The sequence below is a fragment of the Branchiostoma belcheri genome, unplaced genomic scaffold (assembly GCF_001625305.1).
Source record: "Branchiostoma belcheri isolate BF01 breed outbred unplaced genomic scaffold, Haploidv18h27 scaffold425, whole genome shotgun sequence".
Taxonomy (NCBI): domain Eukaryota; kingdom Metazoa; phylum Chordata; class Leptocardii; order Amphioxiformes; family Branchiostomatidae; genus Branchiostoma; species Branchiostoma belcheri.
The window spans coordinates 1-23,563 of NW_017804049.1; the positions used below are offsets into that span (position 1 = coordinate 1).

The 23,563-nt window shown below is 39.5% G+C and overlaps 1 protein-coding gene across 1 annotated transcript in view; it reads left to right on the top strand.

The window, feature by feature from the left end:
• Positions 1-3,009: 3,009 nt before the first annotated feature.
• The window catches only part of LOC109478192, a 31,557-nt gene continuing 11,003 nt past the window's right edge, over positions 3,010-23,563 (top strand). The window contains exons 1-10 of the mRNA XM_019779651.1: positions 3,010-3,111; positions 3,330-3,401; positions 12,280-12,545; positions 14,831-14,928; positions 15,434-15,587; positions 16,619-16,731; positions 19,017-19,049; positions 19,789-20,136; positions 22,165-22,271; positions 22,652-22,943. Of these exons, the coding sequence (XP_019635210.1) occupies positions 3,341-3,401; positions 12,280-12,545; positions 14,831-14,928; positions 15,434-15,587; positions 16,619-16,731; positions 19,017-19,049; positions 19,789-20,136; positions 22,165-22,271; positions 22,652-22,943 (1,472 nt within the window). The 5' untranslated portion in view covers positions 3,010-3,111; positions 3,330-3,340. The remainder of the gene's footprint in view (positions 3,112-3,329; positions 3,402-12,279; positions 12,546-14,830; positions 14,929-15,433; positions 15,588-16,618; positions 16,732-19,016; positions 19,050-19,788; positions 20,137-22,164; positions 22,272-22,651; positions 22,944-23,563) is intronic.

Below are 23,563 nucleotides of genomic sequence, written 5' to 3' on the forward strand. Positions count from 1 at the left end.
AACGCACGTGCCTACACAAACACGCATATACAGAGTGTCACAAAACACCATGACGGGCTCTACAACTCAGCTATTTAAGCTATTTAATTGATAAATTCTAGCAACCTCTGAGTAGTTGGTTTTGCTTTAAAGGTCTGTTTTCTACAATCAAACATCTTCTTTCCACACCTCTCTGGCAAGATTTACACACAGACACACAGACAGACGCGCCAAAAACGATACCTCCATTTTTCATGGAGGTAAATATCTGTTGGTGCATCGGTTTATGACGCACAGCCCTCTACGGAAATCAACTGAACTAACTGCAGCCGAATTACTCGGGAAGCCTGTTGCATAATACGGCGAATTTATTTACGAACGAGAATACCTTCAAAGTCCAAGACTCACATTCCTGCCCCGATACCAAACATAAGAAGAAAATTTTGTCCAAAAATTAAAAAAGGTTGTAAATTCCTGGTCATTGCCTGTTTTGGTTGAATAAACTTGAAAGTGGATTTTTTTTTCATTCATACGACAAAACTAGACAAAACGTGAAATATTTCTCTTTTTTACACCAAATGGTCGCCGATATATTGCCAGCTTTGCAATTCGCACGTACCAAGATTAGGCTCAGTACAAGGCCCATTCGACCGCCATTTACTGGTCTCATTGTCTGAACTATTCTGACCGTCTTTTTCTTGTTAATCATTATTGGCTACTTATACCTTTTGAGTCATTTGGTTGTAATGTAGCCTTGTTTACGGAAGTAAAAAGGTTAACCTGGCTCATGGACAGCAGCACTTCCACACTGAGTCCCATAGTTAGGCATAGGCGGTGGTCATAGTGACTGTTGCCATAGCAACGTAGGACTGGTGGCTAAACAATCTATAAGCCAAATCCTGATACACTGTGCTGTCGAAAACCGGATGCAGCCCTGTTTTGTGCAGACTTTTTTACAGTAAGGCCACGCCGACTTAATTCTATGGATGACATCCACGCGCGCATTGATTCTTACCTGTTCTTAAAAAAAGAGGTCCTGGCTCTAGGCCTGTGTAGTCCATGGTAGTTATCAAAAATACGGAGCCGGTGGTAACAATGAAGGATGACGAAGTTCTTTAAGTTGAGAACTCAGTACATACCTACGGTGCCGATTCATGAGTTCTACAAAAAAGCCAGCATGTGCCAGTTTGCCGTATACCTCGCAATGTAGTGCCGCAAATTCAGAATACCAGCTTTGTATTCCTGTGGTTTAGTAGCATTTTTATTTTTTGCAGTTTTTTTATTCGCCCGCGCGCACTAGTTTGGGGGTCTTCAGAGGATTTCATCCATGAAATTAGGTTGGTGTGGCCTTAACAAATCTCGGACAGCCATTTTCTTTTTTTTTTCTCTATTTCTCCATCAAACGAATAGGTACATCTTAACGATAATGGCACGATTTCGAAACACCGCAAATGCAGCTTGCAAGGGTTTTACCTTCTACTGTATTCAATTTTACGCGACTCACCATAAAAAAAAAAACCGTCAAAGGAATCATTCTAGCCAAAGAATTTCACATTAACACCTGGGGTCACATCCTTTTTTGTGAGTGTTACTGACAAAACGTAGTGAATGCTGCCAGAAACGTTTGACCGTTTTCAGAACTTTACCAGATGCTTGAGTAACTGGCTCTTGGCGTATCCTGAGCTTCTAACCTTCTCAGACGTAACATAATGCATATGATCGAATACTTGTAACAGCCACCAAGGATTCAAAACACCAGTAATGGAGGTATTCTCTTTTCACGATACTATCTATTGTGTGATTGATGTCGGTCTGCCTTATGTTATTCAGAACAAAATTGTCAAAACATGCAAAAATCAATCATGCGATCGTTTTGGTATTCTCTCTGCATACTGAATAGACACTGTTTATGATTCAATCTATCAGCTGTTTTATTGATATCTCATAGTCGTCAGTAAAGATACTAGTATATATATATATATATACCCCTTTTAGTGCACTAATTGCCTAATTTTTTTAGTTTTGTTGACTTTTATACAGTAGATGCAGGCCTATGTATATATTTGTGTATTCAAGTTAACCTTTGTACCTAACCCAGTGGGTATGTCTGTACAATAAAGGTCTTCATTCATTCATTCATTACACACACGGTGGCCCCCTTCGTTCGTTTATATATCATGTTTACACGTGCTTAACATTTTCACACGAATAAAAATGGGTAAATACTGTAATTCCTGATTTTTTCACTGTACTCTTTTGTTAACTTCATGCACTGTCACGTCTGTACTGTAAACCTATCATTATAGTTAACAAAAATTCCTGGAAATTCTTTTTAGTGCAACTGTCACCACCGTGAATATATGATTCCGCGAACATGTCCATTTTTCTCAGATCGTGGACTTTTGCTACCGTGAACATGAAGTGAATTACAGTATCAAACGTAGATGATCAAATAACTGCCGCCAAGGATTCAAAACACTAGCAATGCAGATATTCTCGATACTATCTATTGTGTGATTGATGTCGGTCTGCCTTGTGTTATTCAGAACAAAATTGCCAAAACATGCAAAAATCAATCATGCGATCGTTTTGTTATTCTTTCTGCATACTGAATAGGCACTGTTGATGATTCTATCTATGAGCTGTTTTATAGACATCTCATAGTCGTCAGTAAAGATATATAGATACCCCTTTTAGTGCACTAACATTTTATTAGTTTTGTTGACTTCTATACAATGGATGCCCATTGCACACACGACGACGCCGTATTTGTGGTATTTTAAAACAGGTTATCCTAATCATTGAGACAGTTTGATGAAGGTAAACATCGCCATATGCAAAAATAGATGTTTACTAAAAATAAGAGAGATGTACGGATGTGATGTAGCAGGCACGTGGGTAGATCAGTAGGCGCAATAAAATTGCTCTGGCAACGGTGACACTGATTGGTGCTGCGATGCTCTCGTGATGTTGCGTCACAAACTGACCAATGGGAGAAGAGTAGAATCAAGGGGCCATAGTGGTAAGTACCTGACACGCTGGCATATTTTGACGTCGTCTCTTGAAGATTCCAGATCTTGTTCTGTCTTAATACTTTTGGGCACCAGGAGCTGACACTTGTTTTCACCGCCGGTACAAAATTTCTACTTGCTTTTAGTATATTCCATTCAAAGAAATTGTTCATCTTCGATATACTGTAGATTGCAAAATTGATGTCAGTTTATCTACCTCTGTAACATTTTATGATGTATTCATCTAAGTTCTCTAAGTCGACAATTGGTATGTTAAAATCATACTCAAAATGATTTCTAAAAATGGGCATTGACGGGCATTTTTCTGTTCTTGAATAGACATTGGAAGTATGGGGTGGACTGTGTTGGTCTGGACTTTTCTGCTCTCCACCTCGATTTATTGGGCAAATGGTGAGTTTTATTCGTTGTTCTTTGCAATAGAATATCCGTCCACGTATGGGGTGAAATGCATCGCGGATTTGTCCCTGGGGCGAATCAAATCTCTAGAGATTTCGACCCAGAGCGGGAGGGGTGCGAGGTGTGAGGCGGGGATCCCATGCGTATTTGTCCGGGGAGAATAGATTGTCATCGATTTCTTCATCGATTTCACCAAACCACTAGGGATCTCGCCCCCGAATGGCGAAATCCCTTTTTTTGGTGGGCGGCGAAATCTTCAGAATGGGGCCGAGTTCACTAGAGATTGCGCCCCCCCCCCCGGACGGGCCAAAATCGAGCTGACGCCCGGGACTCGGCTCAACTTAGGCCGGAAAATAGGTGAAGGTGACTCATGAGAACCGGCCCAGTTTACGCCCGGGAATTAGTCCCCAGTTGACCCAGGGGAATTTGCCTAGTTGACGCCTGGGGATCAAACTGTAGCATGACGCACTGAACTTCACACCCAAGTTATGCTGGGGTCACATTTCCAAGCCGGTGCCCGGCCGGGCTGTTTCGATTAACGAAAAATCAACAATTTTCATAAAGAATATACGTAAATAGTTCCATTGTTGATATTTTTCAACCTTTCTGTGCTTTGTTGCGTTTTATACCATATTTTTCGTTACAAATGACTACCCGGCCGGGCCCCGGGTTGGAAATGTGACCTAAGCATTAGATGTACACGCCGCTTTCTTGGACTTTTCCCGTGTGTTTGATACCATTAATCACAGTCGACTGCTGCTGACTCATAGATGCTTGAGTACCTGGTTTTTGGCGTATCCTGTTACAATCAATAAAAATAAATCGGAGACCTCACATGCAACTCTATGAAATATGTAGACTTTATAATTATGTTTTAGGTATTTCTCTCATTGATTATGGAAATAAAGTCGTAATCACCTACATCTCGTTTAATTTATAAATAATTATGGTTTTCTAAATCAAATTACAATATCTTGCTTCTAATATTCCTATCCTTTGGCAATATTTCAATTTAATATGTCCTCATAAATCATGCCCCAAACGACCTCTTTATTAACGCAATATATGCAAAATTATTTTAACCTTTAAGTAACTTACACATGTCACAGGGTATATAAAATTCCAAACAATGGCCATTAGAAAATATTTATATTAATTATGCAACTTAGGTATTTTTTGGCAAAATTGGTATATGTTGATGCTCCACCTGCTGTATATTACAGTACATACATTACATGTAAGAAAGTTCTACCGTGTTAAACACTGCGATAACAGAATATCCTCTTTTATTATGTAAATTTTCTCAATTTGTTAACTTCATTCAATTATGTACATCTCTCAAAAAGCTAGCTACATTTAGCTAGAAATTTCCCGGCAGTTCCAAAACAAACTGCTAGGGGGAATAAATCCGACACCACTTATTCCTGGCAGTAAAAGCTATGCGTTTCCAAATATTTAGGAGTCTAGGACCATAGCATGTTTAGGACAAAAAAAAAACTGTTCTTCTGTAGTACCAAGGTCAACTGAAGTTATGATGACTACAGATGTGCGGAAACACACACACACACACAGACACACACGTGCGCGCACACACACACAAACACACAGGCACACGCAAAACAATAACTCCATTTTTCAAGGCGGTTATGATTGTAATCTTGGCGTCGTGTGAGGTAGTAGTGGAGTGTTCGGCGTTCAAACGATGGAACCCGGGTTCGATCCCAGGGGCATGTCCGAACCTGGGGTCGCTCGCTGCAAGCATCCCAACCGGAACCAGCACGTCTCCCTCGTGGCCACTGGAAATGACGAATGCTCAAACTGTATGCGTCTTAGATTAAACAAGTCCATGTACATGTACATCTGTATCAGAATGCGAAAAAACGATTTACGGGTGATTCTTTACACATAATTACCTAAATGTCTGACCTTCTCCGACGTAACATAATGCAAATTATACAATAACCGCCGCCAAGGATTCAAAACACCAGTAATGGAGGTATTCTCTTTTCACGATACTATCTTGATATCTATTGCGCGATTGATGTCGGTCTTCCTTGTGTTATTCAGAACAAAATTGTCAAAACATGCAAAAATCAATCATGCGATCGTTTTGTTATTCTCTCCGCATACTGAATAGACACTGTTGATGATTCAATCTATGAGCTGTTTTATTGATATCTCATAGTCGTCAGTAAAGATACTAGTATATATCACATAGATACCCCTTTTAGTGCACTAATTGCCTAATTTTTTTTTTCAGTTTTGTTGACTTTTATACAGTAGATGCAGGCCTATTACACACACGGTGGCCCCCTTCGTTCGTTTATATATCATGTTTACACGTGCTTAACATTTGCACACGAATAAAAATGGGTAAATACTGTAATTCCTGATTTTTTCACTGTACTGTTTTGTTAACTTTATGCACTGTCACGTCTGTACTGTAAACCTATCATTACAGTTAACAAAAATTCCTGGAAATTCTTTTTAGTGCAACTGTCACCACCGTGAATATATGATTCCGCGAACATGTCCATTTTTCTCAGATCGTGGACTTTTGCTACCGTGAATATGAAGTGAATTACAGTATCAAACGTAGATGATCAAATAACTGCCGCCAAGGATGCAAAACAATAGTAATGCAGATATTCTCGATACTATCTATTGTGTGATTGATGTCGGTCTGCCTTGTGTTATTCAGAACAAAATTGTCAAAACATGCAAACATCAATCATGCGATCGTTTTGTTATTCTCTCTGCATACTGAATAGACACTATTGATGATTCTATCTATGAGCTGTTTTATTGATATATCATAGTCGTCCTTATTTTATTACCTTTGCCAAGAAGGTTATGTTTTCAGTAGTCTGTGTGTGTGTGTTTGTGTGTGGTTTAGCAAGATAACTCAAGAAGCAGTGGATGGATTGAAATGAAACTTGGTAGTTGGGTAGGTCTTTATAAGACCTAGAAATGATTAGATTTCGGGCCCCCTGACGGCTTTTCTAGGTACTGCAGCAGAACTTCAAGTTTTGATACCTCGTGATCTGGACATGCTAGGTTCACGAATTTTTGATTGGCAGATAGATCTTGGGATAGGAAAGAAGTGACATGAGTTTGGGTCCCCTAGCGGCTTGTCTGGAACTGCAGAAGCATTTGTTGAAAAAGGAGGATAACTCAAGAACCGGTTGACGGGTTGTAGTGATTTTTGGTATGTAGATAGTTGAAGTGATGCTTGACATAATCAGATGACAATTATGCAAAAAAGGAGCTAATTTGCATAATCAATGAGGGAATTCTTTAAATCTGCTTTGTTCGATAATAGAACTATGAAACACTTCTGACAACTTGAGAACAAGAAAAACATCTGAGGATATAGATTATGTAAATAAGGACCTAATTTGCATAATTAATGGCACATTTTTATAATTTCATAGTTGTAACTGCTGGGAATTTCATACTTGCCACATTTGGAAGTTAAGTGAAGGTGGACATCAATAAACATAATTCATTTAAATCATGACCTCATTTGCATAATTTATAAGGAAGTGCTATAATAGCCTTTTTTGTTAATAAGATAAGGCTGTTATCGGATGGGGAATATGATCAACTGATCAAATAATCCATTCAAATGAGGCTCTTATTTACAAAATTAATGATTGAAATTGTATAATTTGTCAACCGCAAGGGTTAACATCATTTGGCTAAGTATGAGGTCGTGGAACTCTTGTTAGTTTTGTTGACTTTTATACAGTAATTTCATGCCTATTGCCCATTAAACAACCGACGGTACCCCTTTCCTAAACTGCATAAAGGTAAATCGTTCGTTTATATATCATGTTTACACGTGATCAACATGTGTAGAAACTTTTAATGATTCCATCTACTAGTCGTCAGTAAATATATATACAGAGATTGAGAGGTGGAGAGAGAGGTAGCTGGATATTACTTTTAGTGGCCTCGTTTTATTAGTTTTGCTGCCTGTTTAGTTGCTTTCAAATTCCCTAAAACGCACATTTTTTGTTCACCATTTAAAAATCTTGCTGAAGAGCATTTATGGTTGTCTTGTTTTGCTACTAGTATTTAAAAATCACTTTAACCTCCACCCTTTCCGTGTACACTTTATCATATTCACTAGTTTCTATAGAAAACCAATCAGATGGCTGCTATCAGTGACTATTAACCAATTACCTCCTTACTTAGACTTAGTTCCTCCCGTGCAAGGCACATTGGGCAGCAAGTCTTCTCCACTCTGCTCTGTCTTTGGCGAGAGACTCGGCATCCTTCAGTGATACCCCCAGATCTTTTTGGAGGGTACGTCGTCATGTTAGTTTGGGTCTCCCTCTTTTCCGCTTGCCCTCTGGTTTCCAGAACACAGATGTTTTGGCATGTCGGTCTGAGGTCATCCTGAGGACATGTCCAGCATACCTCATCCTCCTCTCGGTGATGGTGATGCTATGTGGTTTTGTACCGGTTCTGTCGTATACTTCCTTGTTGGTAATCCTGTCTCTGTATGTTATGTGTAGAATTTTACGGAGGCATCGTTGTTGGAAGGCATCCAGCTTGTTCCGCATTTTTGTTGTTATCTTCCATGTTTCACATGCATAGAGTGCAGTTGGTATTACTACTGACTGTAGCAGCTTGGTTTTCAGCACTCTGGATATTACCTCCTAGTCGCGGGATAGTCGCACCCTATTTCATGTAAATGTCGTGGATACAAACCCAACCGCAAACACGTCAGAAGCGTATGTTTTTGGTCTGGGCTTTGTGCAGCAGCCGTTGTGTTGGTCTGTATATATTTGAAAATCATATCTCGAGAAGTTGTGAGTTGATCTTTCTGAAATTTTGCCCGTGACTAGCTGTTGCAACTAAACGTTTGCAACGACACTGCAGGTAACGTTTTATGCATTTGTAGATTGTATTGTATTGTACAACATGTGTTCTCAGAATTCTATCTGTCGTTTTGCACTAGAAGTTTGACTTTTTCTTTTACAGTTTTTCTTTTATTAGTTGAAAAGTCTACTTTGAAGAACGAAACATAACAGTTTTACACCTTAAATGATAAATATCCTTATAGAGTGATTGCCACGGAAAGAAACACAGGTCCTAGCTATAGGGAAGCAGGAATTTGTAGAGCAGACACAACATTGTAAGAGCAAATGTAAGAGCTTCTAGACGGTGATTGGTCTCGGATACATAAATGGAGGAAATCCGTCCTCTGTGAGGATTTTTTGTCGATCATTGTTAGGCTCCGAGTTTTGTGTCATTACTGCACTCAAAACACATGCCGCAAACTTAAGTAATATTATGGAATCGTAACGAAAATTCCCTGCGTAATGCTTGCAATTGCACATTTTTGCTACGGTCATCAACTATATCACTGCAGCGCGACTTCTAGTTTTTTGCATTCTTTACCCTTTACATCCTATGGTAATAATCTGGTAAGTAGGAAAAAATTAATGCAATTTTATAGATTTGTAAGCTATAAATAACGATCCACTTTTTGGAAGAAGAAAAACATTGTTAATAAATTTCTTTGGTTCTTCAAGGAAGATTTTATAATTTAATAGAGTAGAATCACGTTTCCAATATCTCGATCCCCGTGGGATATCATCTGTTTTAACGTCTAAATTGAGTAAGCGGTGACCGTATTTTAAAAGCTCCAATTGAGGTATTCACCCTGTCATTTTTAAAAACGAAGTCAAGAAAAACACATCCCTGTAACTGTCTTGATTTTTCCGCCATGTGTAGCGAATCATTTAGGGTTTTTCAATCGCCAAACATCCACTAGGCTAAGTTTGTCAAAACGTTCCAGAATTGTCTGAGTGGCCTGCTGTCTTTACTTACATTAAGTAACATATTGAAATCACCAGTCAGTCCTACCTTATCGTTACAAGTTACCAGGGGAAGACCACATCGTCTGTTTGGTGCGTAGATATTATCAACTTTAAAACTGAACATGTATCAGTAGTGCATCATTATATTTCAGTCCATAACATGGTATGGATGAAATATATTGTGTTCCCTCATGTTTCTCCTCCTCCTCCTTCTCCTGCCAAACAGTCAAAGGGATTCAACTCCGCCATCATTCAGCCAAATGACCTGAAATTTGGCATGGAGGTTGAGTGGGCACATACCCCCAGACTTTTTTTCATTTTTTTAAAAACATGCCTTTGACAAATTTTTATGAAGGTTTTCTGGGGCATTTTTCGACAAAAAATGGATTTTTGGATCCTGAGCCCTGGTATTACAACCAAATGATATGACATTCGGTATAAGGGTAGCTTGAACGTGTGTCTACAGAATAGCAGTCACGTATTTGGCATACACCACTTCCAAATGACTCATTTTGGGGACTTTAATGGCTATTTTCAGCAAAAAAGGGCCAAAAGTGCTGTACCCGTTCCATGTTCTATCTAAAGAATGGCCCGTTCTATCCATGGAACACGTGTTCCACTGTGGGTTGCCTGAGGTCACATTGCACCTAAGTCGTGCGTAATGACCCACACATTCAATTTTATGTGCCTAAGACCTTCAAAATGTATCAAATCTCATCATTGTTAGTATTTGCATACCTGTAATAAGATTAGTAAAGCTTACGAGATTCAAAGTACTTGTTCTTGCATCTTTGTTCTCATATAGCTACTATTTAATTCATTTATTTGAGAACCTTTGCCAGTTTTGCACTGGGGTAAGTTTGGAATAGTCCACTTTTGCGTGGAAGGGAGATGGACTGAAATATGCTGTATTTGCTCCCAAGCAAATGTCGGCCTTTCTAGTTTACATCTGTCTCATTGTAAACAAGGTGTCATGTTATCATTTTGATGTCTTATTAAAAGTCTTCAGAGTTTAATCTACTGTAGGACCTTATGAAAACAACACAAGGCTATAACTTTGGAGGATTAGTTTTCCTTGACAGGTAGGTGATTTTGGGTTAGTTGGTGAAAGCTGGTTGATGTAGTTAGGGAAAACCAGATCAGTATAGGAGGCAGTTCTGTGCTTATTCTTATTCACTGCAATTCTTGTAGGCTCTGTCACAATTCGAAGCTAGTTGCATTTCTCCGCATTTTGTGCGAATCGTTCTCTCAGTGGACATTCTGAATGAAACCAGTCGACATTAAAGTCTTCCATGTTCTTTATCATTCAATCGGTAATGGCTATGTAACAAGGAATTCGCTCTCACTTTGTTCCGTGGGTTCTGTCTCGACTGTTCAGGGCTGGAAATACTGGGTGCATGTGCACCTTAGTGCACCCAAAATTGGATCTGTGCACCCATTTTTTTGTGGGTGCACTGGTGCACCCAAACATTTTTGTAGGTATGTTTGTACATATTGAATGTATAATAGTATACAGGATAATCTTGGCATCTGTAGGAAATATTATAAAACCTTTATTGTAGTACTTGGTTAAGATTTTGAAGTTAGCTCCCATTTTTTATTTAAGCTCAGAAGATATGTGATTAAGTTTTGTTTTATATGGTGCACCCCAAAAAAATTTTCTGCACCCGAAGAAATACAATGGTGTTTCCCCTAGAAATCGCAAGGTGTCAGTTCTTCACAGTAACAAAACAAATACATCCGGGCACCAACACATGTGACCTTTTCTTTCCCGGAACCAAGCCGAGCCAAACGTGTAATTCATCGAGCCTGGCTTGGGTTGGGATGGGGCACTGTATTTCTTTGGGTAGCTAGTATAACTGTAGTCATCTGACCATATAGGTATAATAACTCTCAATTTTTTTACGTCGCCACCCTCTGAAATTCAATGGCGACTTCAAAGTCACGAGATGAAGGTAGTATAACAGCAATAATAGAGTGGCGTTTAAAACACGCCTCGGTGACGTGATTCTCTTTTGATGTGCGATAATGATCATTTTGGTTATTGTTGATGGGGGTGCTTGTTTATTTATGTGGAGCAGTCATAAGGTCCTCACGACGAGGTGGTAATAAACATGCTGTTAACTTGAGAGATAAGGCTATTCTAGCATTTCCCCATAAATTTGCAAATTAGGACCCAATTAAGATAATAAAATGTTTAGTGATGTTCACCTTCACTGAATTTCGAATATGGCAAGTACTAAATTCCTATCAATTTCCTCCATAAAATTGTATAGTTTCCATTAATTATGCAGATCAAAATCTGCCAAAGATCTTGACGTTGATGATGATTGAAGTCTGTTATGGAGCTTTCTGGTATTGATACCAGTGTTTTTAAAGCTCATTCCCATCGTGGTGCCGCTGCGTCTGCAGCTTTGCGAAAGGGTTTGTCTCTGAGTGAGTCACTGCGTTCGGGGACTGAGCCTCGGCCAGAACCTTCCAAACCTTTTATTTCCGACCTGAGATCGAGCCGAATTTAGGTAGGGCACTCACCTCAACCTTGAGTGGCTCAACCTTGTCCGGAAGGACTACAATTTATTGAGCGAGAGATAAATACAATTTAGCTACAAGTTAAAAAATATGTGAGGATTATATCAGAGAATGGACAAGTACGATACTAAGTGACACAGTTACAAGTACAGAAAATTGAAAAAAAAAGTCATCTGTTGTGCTCCAACGGTCGAATAATTAGACTAAGGGATGGGTGACATGGTAGCTACAAGCATTAGTACATAAATGGACGACTGTCTTGAGCAAAGTCAACAAAATTCAAAAGGAAAAAAAACAACATATCAGGTATATAATGTTATTAGAAAAAACATTGTTGGGAATGTATCACTTTAGCTAACAAAATGAGCTAAGTACCTTTAAAACGTGAAAATATATTCAGAAAAAAAACTCTAAAACCGCCTGCCTGCTTTCGATTAACGTTTTTTTTTCGGACAGTTACCAATACGTAATATCATCATACACCTAAAATCATTCATTTTCATCATTAGGGAATCCTCACAATCGTGCTAAGAGGGCCGTCCCACCTGCTGTGGCAGCCTTCGTTGCAGACGCTGCGAAGGATGTAGGCGGGAAGGTGGTGGACAAATTAGGGGACAGGATTGCGGACGCAGTCGTGGAGAACCACCGGGAAAAGGTGGTGTCATCCTTAGAGAATTACTTCTCTGATCAGTTTGATAAGGCTGATGAGAAGTTTGACCAAGTCATGGCAACCGGAGGGGATCTCCTGTCTGGTCTTGGCGGAAATGTTAAACAGGTGAGAAGATAGCATCACATAAAGCATGTCGTGAATATAGAGTTTTTCTGACATGTAACCACGGCATACTCAACCCCGCACATTTTGATTATCATGTTTCTTTAACCTCTACATTGTGAAAACAAAACATATATTTTTTTATTATTTGCCACTGAGTTAACATTCTAGTAAGATTATGCGCACGTGGTTTTAACTTAATAATCATCACTTTCCGGTGATGTCTACACAAAAAACAAATGTGAAATATGTTTTGCATAACGAAAGACGTATGATGCATTGTATTTATTTTGCAATTGTGCGTAGTGATTTGCATTTTGAAATTAAGTGGTGGCATTGCTTCATTCTGACACTCATTATATGGTATTTTAATCAATTGTGCAAATCAGTCCAGTAGTAGATACATGTATCTATCTTTTTTTTCTGAGTTTTCTGAGATGTTTGAATATCTTTTGATGTAACGAAGCAGAATCATGAAACATTATGTATAATATTAATGCAAATTCTGAATCTAATCCAAGTACATCTACGCCACTCTCTACCCATACTAGCGAAATGCTAACGAACATAATCATAGAATCAATACAACCCTGCTGTTTCTAAAGAAACTATTAGTAGTAGAGAACCGTCAGATCTACAAAATACCTGCATGAAGAAAGCTTTCTAAGTTATTATTATATCCATGTTTAGCATTAAAGGGGAAGTCCAATACTTTCAGTTTTGGGGCCTTTCTACCCAAAATCCTATTTGTAACTGGTGATTTATTGGTTTCTGCCAACCCCGCACATATTTGCCGTGATATCTGACCCGATCGATGTTTCGCGGCTAGCGCCAGATTGTCCGCTAGGCGGCGCTGCGACTGAATCTGTGACGTAAAAGGTTTCATTGGAACAGATTTGGAGCGCGCGCCATTTCAGTCTGTCTGCCAGTACATAGCTCGCTGCAAGTATGCCGCGTTGTGCACGTTGTGGCTGTTGGTATGGCCCTGCGTCAAAGGAGCGCGGCGTAAGCTTCCACAAGTTTCCAAAAGACCACGATAGGCTACACAGGTGGTTGGTCAGCATGAGGAACAATATTGTAAATAAACTGACGCCGGAGAAAATCAAGGAGTTAGTACACAAGAAGAGCGTCCACTGGCGGGTGTGTTCAGACAATTTCGAGCCTGGATGCTCGTGGAACTCTAGTTGTCATTGAATTCTGTTGAAATTTTCAGTCTATATGGCAGAAGTACGCATGTAGCTAGCTGTGTTCTTTATTTAAAACAAATAGCACCTCTGATTTCAAAGCCTTACAATTCCAGATGGAACCAAAAATGTGACGACCACTGTACTAGCTGTGAGCACAATTATTATGGGAAAATGTAAATCCGACTAACACATGTGTCTAAGATTAGAACGCATACAGAAATGTACTGTAATTAGCAGACAAAAAGGTGTTGTTTTGACAAGTTGTTATAAACCACAAAACAGGAAAGGTAGTATTCTGCCACCTCAATTCATTTATGTTGGGCGTATGGGCGGTCGATATAAATAAATCCGTCAAAGGGTTGAGTGAATTGCAACGTAAACAAACCGCGGTACCGACCTGTTGGAGACCGGCTCCTGCACGCCCTGCCGGATCAGATCCCACCGAAAAATCTGCAAAGTTCGGAGGTTTGCCGGGTGCAGAATCACATCGAAGTCAGGGTGGTCTCTAATGCATGGGTGGTCTGTACCGACGTTCTTTTCAGTGTCTGTCAGCTCTGGCAGGTCGTGACAACAAACACTCTCCCGTACAGAGGGCATTTCCAGGCAGTTTCTATTGTCTTCGTTTCCACACCGGCACCAGTCCCGGTTCCCCAACCTCCAACGCTCTGTCTCCACATCACCGCCAACCCAAACGTTGTCATCGCCTGGATCGGGCTCAGAGTCGCCACTACTGTCAGTTTGTGGTTCAAATCGGAAGGGTTGCACGCCCGCCATTGTTGTTTACGCTAGTAGCAGAATGAAACCTTTTACGTCACAGATTCAGTCGCAGCGCCGCCTAGCGGACAATCTGGCGCTAGCCGCGAAACATCGATCGGGTCAGATATCACGGCAAATATGTGCGGGGTTGGCAGAAACCAATAAATCACCAGTTACAAATAGGATTTTGGGTAGAAAGGCCCCAAAACTGAAAGTATTGGACTTCCCCTTTAAAGGGTAATCTACAGCAAAACTGCAAAGTCACGCATTACGGATATCTGGTGATACAGTGTTTTTCCATTTGATTGTTAGGATTGTTAGAATATTTTCTGAATCTTATTTCAGGCCAGGGTTAAAATGATCCACGGAAGAGGAACAAACACGGGGGATACATTCTCACCGGCTGGATATGAACTTCGCTTTGATGTTGAGAGGAGCGAAGGGTTTGACAGTCTTAATTTACTTTCAATATGGAGGTGAAATGCATAATGAATGATAGAATCTAGAATGTTGATTTTTTAAAGGATATCACTTAAACATTAAAAGTCTGTAATCTGAGATGAGAAAGATATAGATTAAGATTTATTATGCTTACTAGGAAAGATCGGGACAAATATAACATATTATTTAGTTATGATGATATTGAGTGAAAAAATGAAATTGTCTGATTTTGTTATGAATGAAATAAATATGTGTGTGTGTGTGTGTAGTCGGTATTCCTTGATTAGGCGGTAGAGCAGCTGTGGTATCTTTGATATGTTCCTCTTGCAATAACAGCTAATATCTAACAACGTCAGATACGAACTGTGCGTTTAATGGTCAACACCATAGCCACACCTCACACACCATACTAATGCTTTACGGAGTTGTTGCAAAAATTTATATCGACTGATACTTGAAATATAATTAATGCCGTTTGTAATTTGCTATGTTACTGGTCTGAAATAGGCATGGCAGTGGTAACGATGACAGTACTGATGGCATGTCGCCAGCATTGTATCCCAGCGGAGTTGGACCGCTATTGATGAACGCCTGCTTTGGTACCAACTATGCACCAGGAGACCCGTGTTACGAGGGATTCGTGCCTATAGAAGCGTGTGCTGTACGTACGACCTATTCGGTTCTTATCAGTTGTTCAAAACGAAAAGTTTTGATGTGGTAGGGCATTCTGAAAAATTACTCTGCACTTACGCTGTTTATCTTTAAAAATTAGCTTATCCAGAACAAACCGCTCAAGTGTTTACGTACTTTTTGGAATAAGGAAGGGTGATGTTAAATGTCCAAGTCACTGTTGTTTTTCAGTTAAGAAGCCCCTTAATGTGGATAAATGTAAAATTGCTTACAACTTCTTGTCAGCATTAACCAGGCTATTTCTTCTAAATATGTAATTGCTTCGCTAATGTATAAACAATTTAATACCAATTATGTTAGTTGTTAAAACGCGTTTAACCCTCAAACACCCGAACGGGGTCCATTTGGACCCCAGACGTATATTTTTATGTGCTATTTGAATTCTTTTTAATTCAAAAAAAATTCCTCCCGTGACTTTGTCAGTAAACCTCTTCTACAAGTTCTCCTAAATTTTTTTGGAGATCGGCACAAATTTGTGAAAATAACAACAGAAGTCTGATGTAAGACCGTCTGGGGTCCAAATGGACCCCAGCCATGTATTTGCACTTTCTTACACACGAAATTGCTCGGATGTCCTCAATATGTCTTTAAGGAAGCATTATTATTGCTTTAATATTATGCAGTTTGCCAAGTAACCTCAACCTCAGGAATTATTTCATCTGGTTTTCAGAGGTTTGACAATTTTACAATCATATGAGGTCAAAGGTCAACCCCATGTTTATGCCTATAGGCCTCATCCTTTTTTTGCATAAATTATGATAATGAGCTGGAATTTTTAAACACTTAATTAAGCCAAAATAAACGTCTTAATATGTTTAACCAATATATGTGCAAAGGTCACTGAAAGGATGCAAAAAGGAATATAAATTTGAAAGAAACCAAATGGGGTCCATTTGGACCCCGTTCGGGCATTAACGTCACAAAAAAAGTTCGGGTGTTTGAGGGTTAAAGACAATCTTACGGCTCGGTAGCTAAATCAGATGTTCTACGTGTCATTCGTAGAATATCATAGACGGGGCAACGGTCGTAGGTGTTGGGTTTGACGGCCACGGCGAATATTCTACGGACTCCAGGAAGAAGAGCCTCATTCAGCGCTCTTGTCAAGGTTTACAGGGGTAGGAACTTTTCTTTTTTAATTTGCGTACATTATCAAAATGAACAAGCGCGCATGATCAACTCAAAGACGTTACGATATTAAAAAAAAAGATCTGCGTGCTTTTGAAATCGTTCTAGAATCTTGAGCCAACTGTCCTTAATTGATCCAAGTTATTATTACGATGTTTGTTAAAAGTTAGAGAACAAGTTAACAAAATTGTATTTCAGGGAATATAAATTACATACATAATACAGTTAGTCTCACCTCTCCACATGAAATCCTTAATGGATTAAGTTTATTTGTAGAAATTTGTATTTACATGCTATCAGGACAATGTGATACTTTTCTTGTAGATTGTTTATGATACGCCACCTAATATGTTACCGTTATATTTTGTCATGCCCTGTTCGCAGAACGAGCCATTTGTAATAGCCACTGGCTAGCTGGGCTGCCCTGGCTGTGAGGGTGTAATAGCCAAACAATAAATAAATGATAAAAATTAGAATGCTAACAGGTTTCTGGTTAACGGTAAATTACAGAAATCGTCCTCACAAAAGTAATTAAACATTAATTAAACTGTAATTGACTTGCATCAATTCTCCTGTTCCTTGACTGACTGCATCTGGCATATGATGATAATGATGATCGACTAATGGCCAATGCCCTCCCAGGCTGACCCCCTTTGTCTCTTTTGTAACATATGTCTGTAAATTATAATTAGAATGCATAATTTCTAATAGAGTGGACAAATATCATATTGGCATGTGGGGAAAGCTACACCGGCCTCCATTTCTGTTCCTAAAAGGTTTGATGTACGGTGTTGTAATGTTGTTGAGACTTTTGAAAATTTCATAAGACTTTTGTTTCTGACAACAATTTATTATTTACTACGCATCGTTTAAGTCATTATGTTCAAACTGTTATGAATTATGATTATTGAACGGGCTGAAAACATTTATTTCCGTAATTTCTATGAGTTTTTATCTGTTAATACAGCAATTATGTATCACATATTTATTTTGTTTACAACGCCTGTGCCATTCATGTCTGTATTTTCTTTTTGTTTTGAAAATTAAAGAAAAAGAACGTAGGGAAAAAGAGGAACGGTGGATTTTCATGATTGTCATTCGGGTAGCGTAGACACAGAGATGCACGGAATTATAGGCAAATTAAGCAAATTACGACTGAATCTGTATAATCAATGTAAAAATAATAATAATTCTTACAAACATGTTTTTAAAAGTTGTACACAATAGGATAAAAATGCGATATATGTAATCTACTGTAATCTAAGTGGATTGTTGACAGCTTGACATTGTAGAAATAATTACTAATATGTATTTGTTCGTTTATTGAAATCCGAAAGTACATATCAGCGTACATTGTTCGAAATCCGAAAGTACATAGCAGCGTTGTTGTGATGATTATTTACCTACAAAATTGATAATAAAATTTTGAAACAACACATTGCCAAAAAAGCGAACTTCCACATATGAAATATATTTAAGGCCACACCGACTTAATTTTATGGATGACATCCGCGCGCACAATTGATTTTCGCCTGTTCTAAAAAAAGATCGCGTCCTCGGAGGCTCTGGCCTGGCTCTAGGCCTCAGGTACTCCATGGTAGTTAGCGACAATACGGAGCCGGTGGTGACTATGGAGGACGGAACCCAAGCTGCCGAAGCTCCAAGACTCAAGAACTCAGTACATACGTACAGTGTCAATTCATAAATTCCGCAAAAAGCCAGCCTGTACCGGCTTGTCGTGTACGTCGCTATGTACTGCAGCAAACTCACAATACCGGCTTTGTAATCCTGTGCTTGAGCAGCATTTTTGGTGACGCCTCAGGGGCAGATACATTTTCACAGTACTACGATCGATTCAAAAATTGCACTTAAGCAGTCCCTAGGGAATTGGTTTTGAGGTAACTTCAGCCATGTAGTCTTCGAAACAAGCAGGAAAGGCTTTTGTTGATTTGCTTGTGAAAGGCACCATTTTGGGCAAATGGTGGCTTTTGGAGAATTACAGTCTTTGTTTATATTTCAGATATGTTTATTTTCTACTAAGATATATCATATAGAACATTTTGCTTTATGTGAAAGAACTATGTTTCAAATATTAACTAATGTCAAAGTGTAATCACCTGCGAACACCTATATATACATGTATATTGAGTCGTGCAGAATCAAATCTGAAATGTCGAAAGACTCAGTTTTATAAGGTTTGCCTTCCAATCTACAACAAATTCCATGTATGTACAAAACAAGAAAGGCCGGGACTCTCCACCTGGACGTTAACGAGGGTGAGTCTGTTGCATGAGGTATGTTTTGTGATGTGATTGATGTGTTAAATGGACTCTAAAAGCACTAGGGAAAACGTTCAGAACAGAAAAGCAAGAAGAGTGGAGAAAACTGGTGATCAGGTCGTCTGGTGCTCCAAGAGTCAAATGACTAGACAAAGGATACATGAGACAATAAGAGAAGAGATCATTTGGTGATGTTAAGTGATGTGATTTACTCAGGAATGTCAATAGGATAAATTTGTACTCTTTTGTATTTTTGCACTTCGATGCTTCGTCTGGCATGTTTTGGCAAGCTACGTTTGCCGGTTCGAATCCCGCTGTCAGCATTATTTTAATTTTCTTTTTAATAAGTCCGAAATGCCAGTTTTTGTAAAAGCTCCCCCTGTCCTCATTTAGTTTGTTTTTCTGAGGCCGGCCCAGCTTTTTAAAAAGCTTTACTTGTTTATTGCCTGTCTTGTGAATTTTTGTTCAGAATTTAGTTTTTTATTCTCCAGCGCGCAATAGTGTGGGCATCTTCGGGGAATGCCATCCATAAAATTCAGACAGTGTGGCCTAATTCGAGTTAAAACACCACATACAAAGTAGATTATGCTACATGCAACCATATTTTATAATCAATAAGAGACCATGGCGGTAGAAACTTTTACCTACATGATAAGACCAAAAATACCAAAGGATCTATTATGTAATGCCAAATTTTTTACTTGGGTTCTCGGGTAAATCTGGAAATATGCTTTCTTTTTAAGCTTTGGCTGTGGTATATCATTTCAGATACAAGGAGTACCATGTGCCTGACATTATGACCGTGCAAGGAATATACGACACCGATGTAGCAACCTACTCATTTAGCTCTGTGGACGAATACAGACATTACCTTGAGGACAAATCTGCTGTGACATCTCAAACTGGCATGTTTCAAAAAGAAATGACAAAGGTTCAAGGTCATTTGGCTGTTAGTGGCTTTGCTGGAATGGGTTGGTCAGCAGGAGGAGGCGGCTCAACCCAGGAAGGTCGTGCCGAACAAACCGAGGAATTGAATGCTAGGTCTCAAGCAAGTGCCCGACTTACCGAAAGCACAAGCAGAACATTTATGGCTATGATGGAGCTAAACGTTTTTAGGTCAGAGCTTAGTTAATAAACACACACACACACGCGCACACACAAACTCGCACACACAGATACAAGCACACACGGTCACACAAACACAGATGCAAGCACACTCACAGTCACACACACAGTCACACAAACACAGATACAAGCAAACTCACAGTCGCACACACAGTCCCACAAACACAGATACAAGCACACACAGTCACACACAAACACAAATGCAAGCACACTCACAGTCACACACACAGTCACACACAGATACAAGCACACGCAGTCACACAAACACAGATAAAAGCACACACAAACACAGATACAAGCACACTCACAGTCACACACACAGTCACACAAACACAGATACAAGCACAGACACAGTCACGCACACACTCACACGAACACAAAATAACACACATACACACACACACACACAAGCACACAGACACTACACACACAGAGAGAGACACAGAGAGAAAAAAAAAGAGAGAGAGAGAGAGAGAGAGAGAGAGAGAGAGAATGCAACCACACTCACACATACAGGCACAAACACACCAACTCATTTTGATTGTTAATTCATAAACGACCGCCAGGCCGAACTAACGTAAGTTGACCGCCAAAAAGTGCCAACATTATTCATCTGTTTGTTGTGTACGAAACTAACATGGTAAATGAACTCCGATAGACTGCACACATCCATCGCAACTAATTTGATTCTTTATTAAAAGAAACATTCTGTGTAAAGGCGTCTCAGTATTCAGTGGAGCCTGCGCGCTGTTACCACAACACGGCATCTCCTCCTCATGCTTGTCACTAATCGTACAATGCGATCCTGCAGTCGTCGTAGGTCAGCCAGTGTAAATCTCTCGGTCATTCTTACGTAGAAACCTCGCCTAAGCTTACCGCATGGGTGTTTTAAGGATTTCAGGTCTGGACTTTAAACGCCACTGTATCCTCCTAACACCTGGAAGGTGGGGATGGTCTGCGATGATCCTTGCTATGTGTGGGCGCGGGTTTTGACTTCTTGTAACATGGCATCAGGTCCCTTATTTATATTATGTAGGGAAGGGATGCCACTGGGTCAACTATGTCGTCCCTCTATCTCGCCGCGTTCATCTTACCTGAGATGATGTCAAACCTTGTTTTGTTTCCTGCCAGTTATACCGCCTCACACCATTTGACTGCCTTCACTGTCAAAGAGCTCTCCTTCCCGCCTCCATACCTAAAGTTCGGCCATCCAACTGCAGACGTTTGCACCTGCTCAAGTCCGAAAGCATTGCATTCCTCCACTCAGGATTTTAATCACGATGTTGATGATAACACCGTCACAGTCTTTTCCTAATGGTTTGACACGAAAGTCGTCTTCTGTAATGATCCGAGAACCTTGTCTGCAGACGTGTTGAAGACACCTGTATTCCTCGTCAAATTTTGTAGCCCAGGGACCTTCACTGCGCAGCCTGTCTTTCTCATCACCAGTTGCACGGAACTTAGCTAAAAGTTTGGACATGGTATATTGGAGCACTCTACGTGCGCCGGCTTTAACTTGCCCTATAGCCGCATGATGAAGCTCATTCACGTAAAACAAACGTGGCATGGCAGTGTTTAGTGTAGAATAAGAAACGTATTCAAACGTCAAGGGGTTACTGTTTGAATTCCTACCTGCATGACACATTGGACGCCGGTTGTCCTAAAAATAATGTATGGTGTACCAAAAGTACCAAAATGACCCTAAAATTTGAAGAAACAATCGGTTTGCACTTACAACTATACCAGCAGGACGACACTGCGGGGAACATTGAGCACTTTTTTTCGGTGATCCCGACTTACGTTAGTAGGCCTGGGGCTCTTTTACAGTTACATGTACAATAGTAGTAGAGTAGGGTATCATTGGAAGGAAAATTAAACAAGCTTTCTAATTATGGAGAGAATTAAGGAGAAATATTATCGAACAAAGTTGAATATTTAAATTTTTTTTGTCAAATTTTGTATTAATTAAATATATTCAGAGCGTATGGAAATGCAAAGCGTTAATCGTATCCTCTCTAGGTATGAAATTTTTCTGGACTTCGTTACTCCTGAAGATTTGAACTTAGCATTTCTGCGTGATTTCCTGGGTCTACCTGAAACGTATTCTGGACTAGGAGGAGAATTCCGTAAGTAATATACTTTTTTTAATCCACCTCTAAAATTAGGAATTTTATCAGCAAAATGCAGGATTTCGCCACTAGACTTATATTTATGAGGTGACATAATGAATATAGCTCTGGATAAGTTAGGTCTATCCCATGTAATCTATAGACATATCCCCATGTATATTAATGTATATGATTGTTACCTGTGTTGTGCATAAATGTGGTACATAAATGTGCAATAAAGCTAGTAAGCCATTCATTAAAAGCTCTTTCGTAGCAACGCGTCTGGGTCGCTCATTTGCGTCATTTAATCTCTTGGCTCACTGACTCGCATGACCTGAAAAATGAAAAAAAAAACTCTGCATATTCTGTCTAACACCTTGATGTATTTATCCTGTCAGTTAAGTTTATTCTACGTTGGGGTACGCATTACACTACCGCAGCCAAGTTTGGAGGACAACTTAAAATCATCAAAACCAAGGAAGCAAGCGAGGAAGCCTCACGGGAGCACTTTGCCCAGGCAGCACAGTCTGACTTCAAGAAAGTTTTCAGCACCTACTCGGCACAGCAAACCCAGACCAAGTCCAGCAGTTTTTGGCACGATCATGAGAAAAAGACAGATAACAGCGAGGAAAGGGCGCAAGCAAATAGAGTAACTTCGTCATCTGAATCCCAAAGTGAAGAAGGGACTCTGTGAGTTTTATGTTTACATACAGGAATTACATACAAATACTCCTACATGTGTTTTAAATGATTTTTAAGTACACTTTGTTTACCAAAATCAGTGTCTCTGGCTTCCTTTGTCACTTTTGTAAAGTGTTTCAGCAAATTTCAATGTATAACTTATAATAGAGCAGAGAAACATTACCATGAATTAGCTTCTAGCTTCACGTCAATGCGAAACATTTAGACCATTAAAGATGTACGATGCGGCAAAAATGCTTGAGCGTGAAGTATGGAACTACCAAGCCAACGTGTTTGCTATTAAGATAAGAAATAAAAAGCCATTGTATTATTCTGCCATGATCATACAGAAATTTATTACAAACGTTTCAAGATAATAGGGGAAATTTCGGGCCAAAAAGTTCTCCCAAGTACCTACCTACCGCTATTGACTTGTTTTAACCGTGCACCGTAACCCTGGTCACGATTCTAATGGTGCTGATAGCTTTATTACATTTTAGGCAGCGTTTCCTGTGTGCTTCCCGCTAATCACAAAGATAACTAGTACTCATGGGGGGTTAGGAGTAATCAGTTTAGTATTTGATGTGCTAACCCTATTCAGACCGGGCTTTTTGAGCATGCTCAGACGG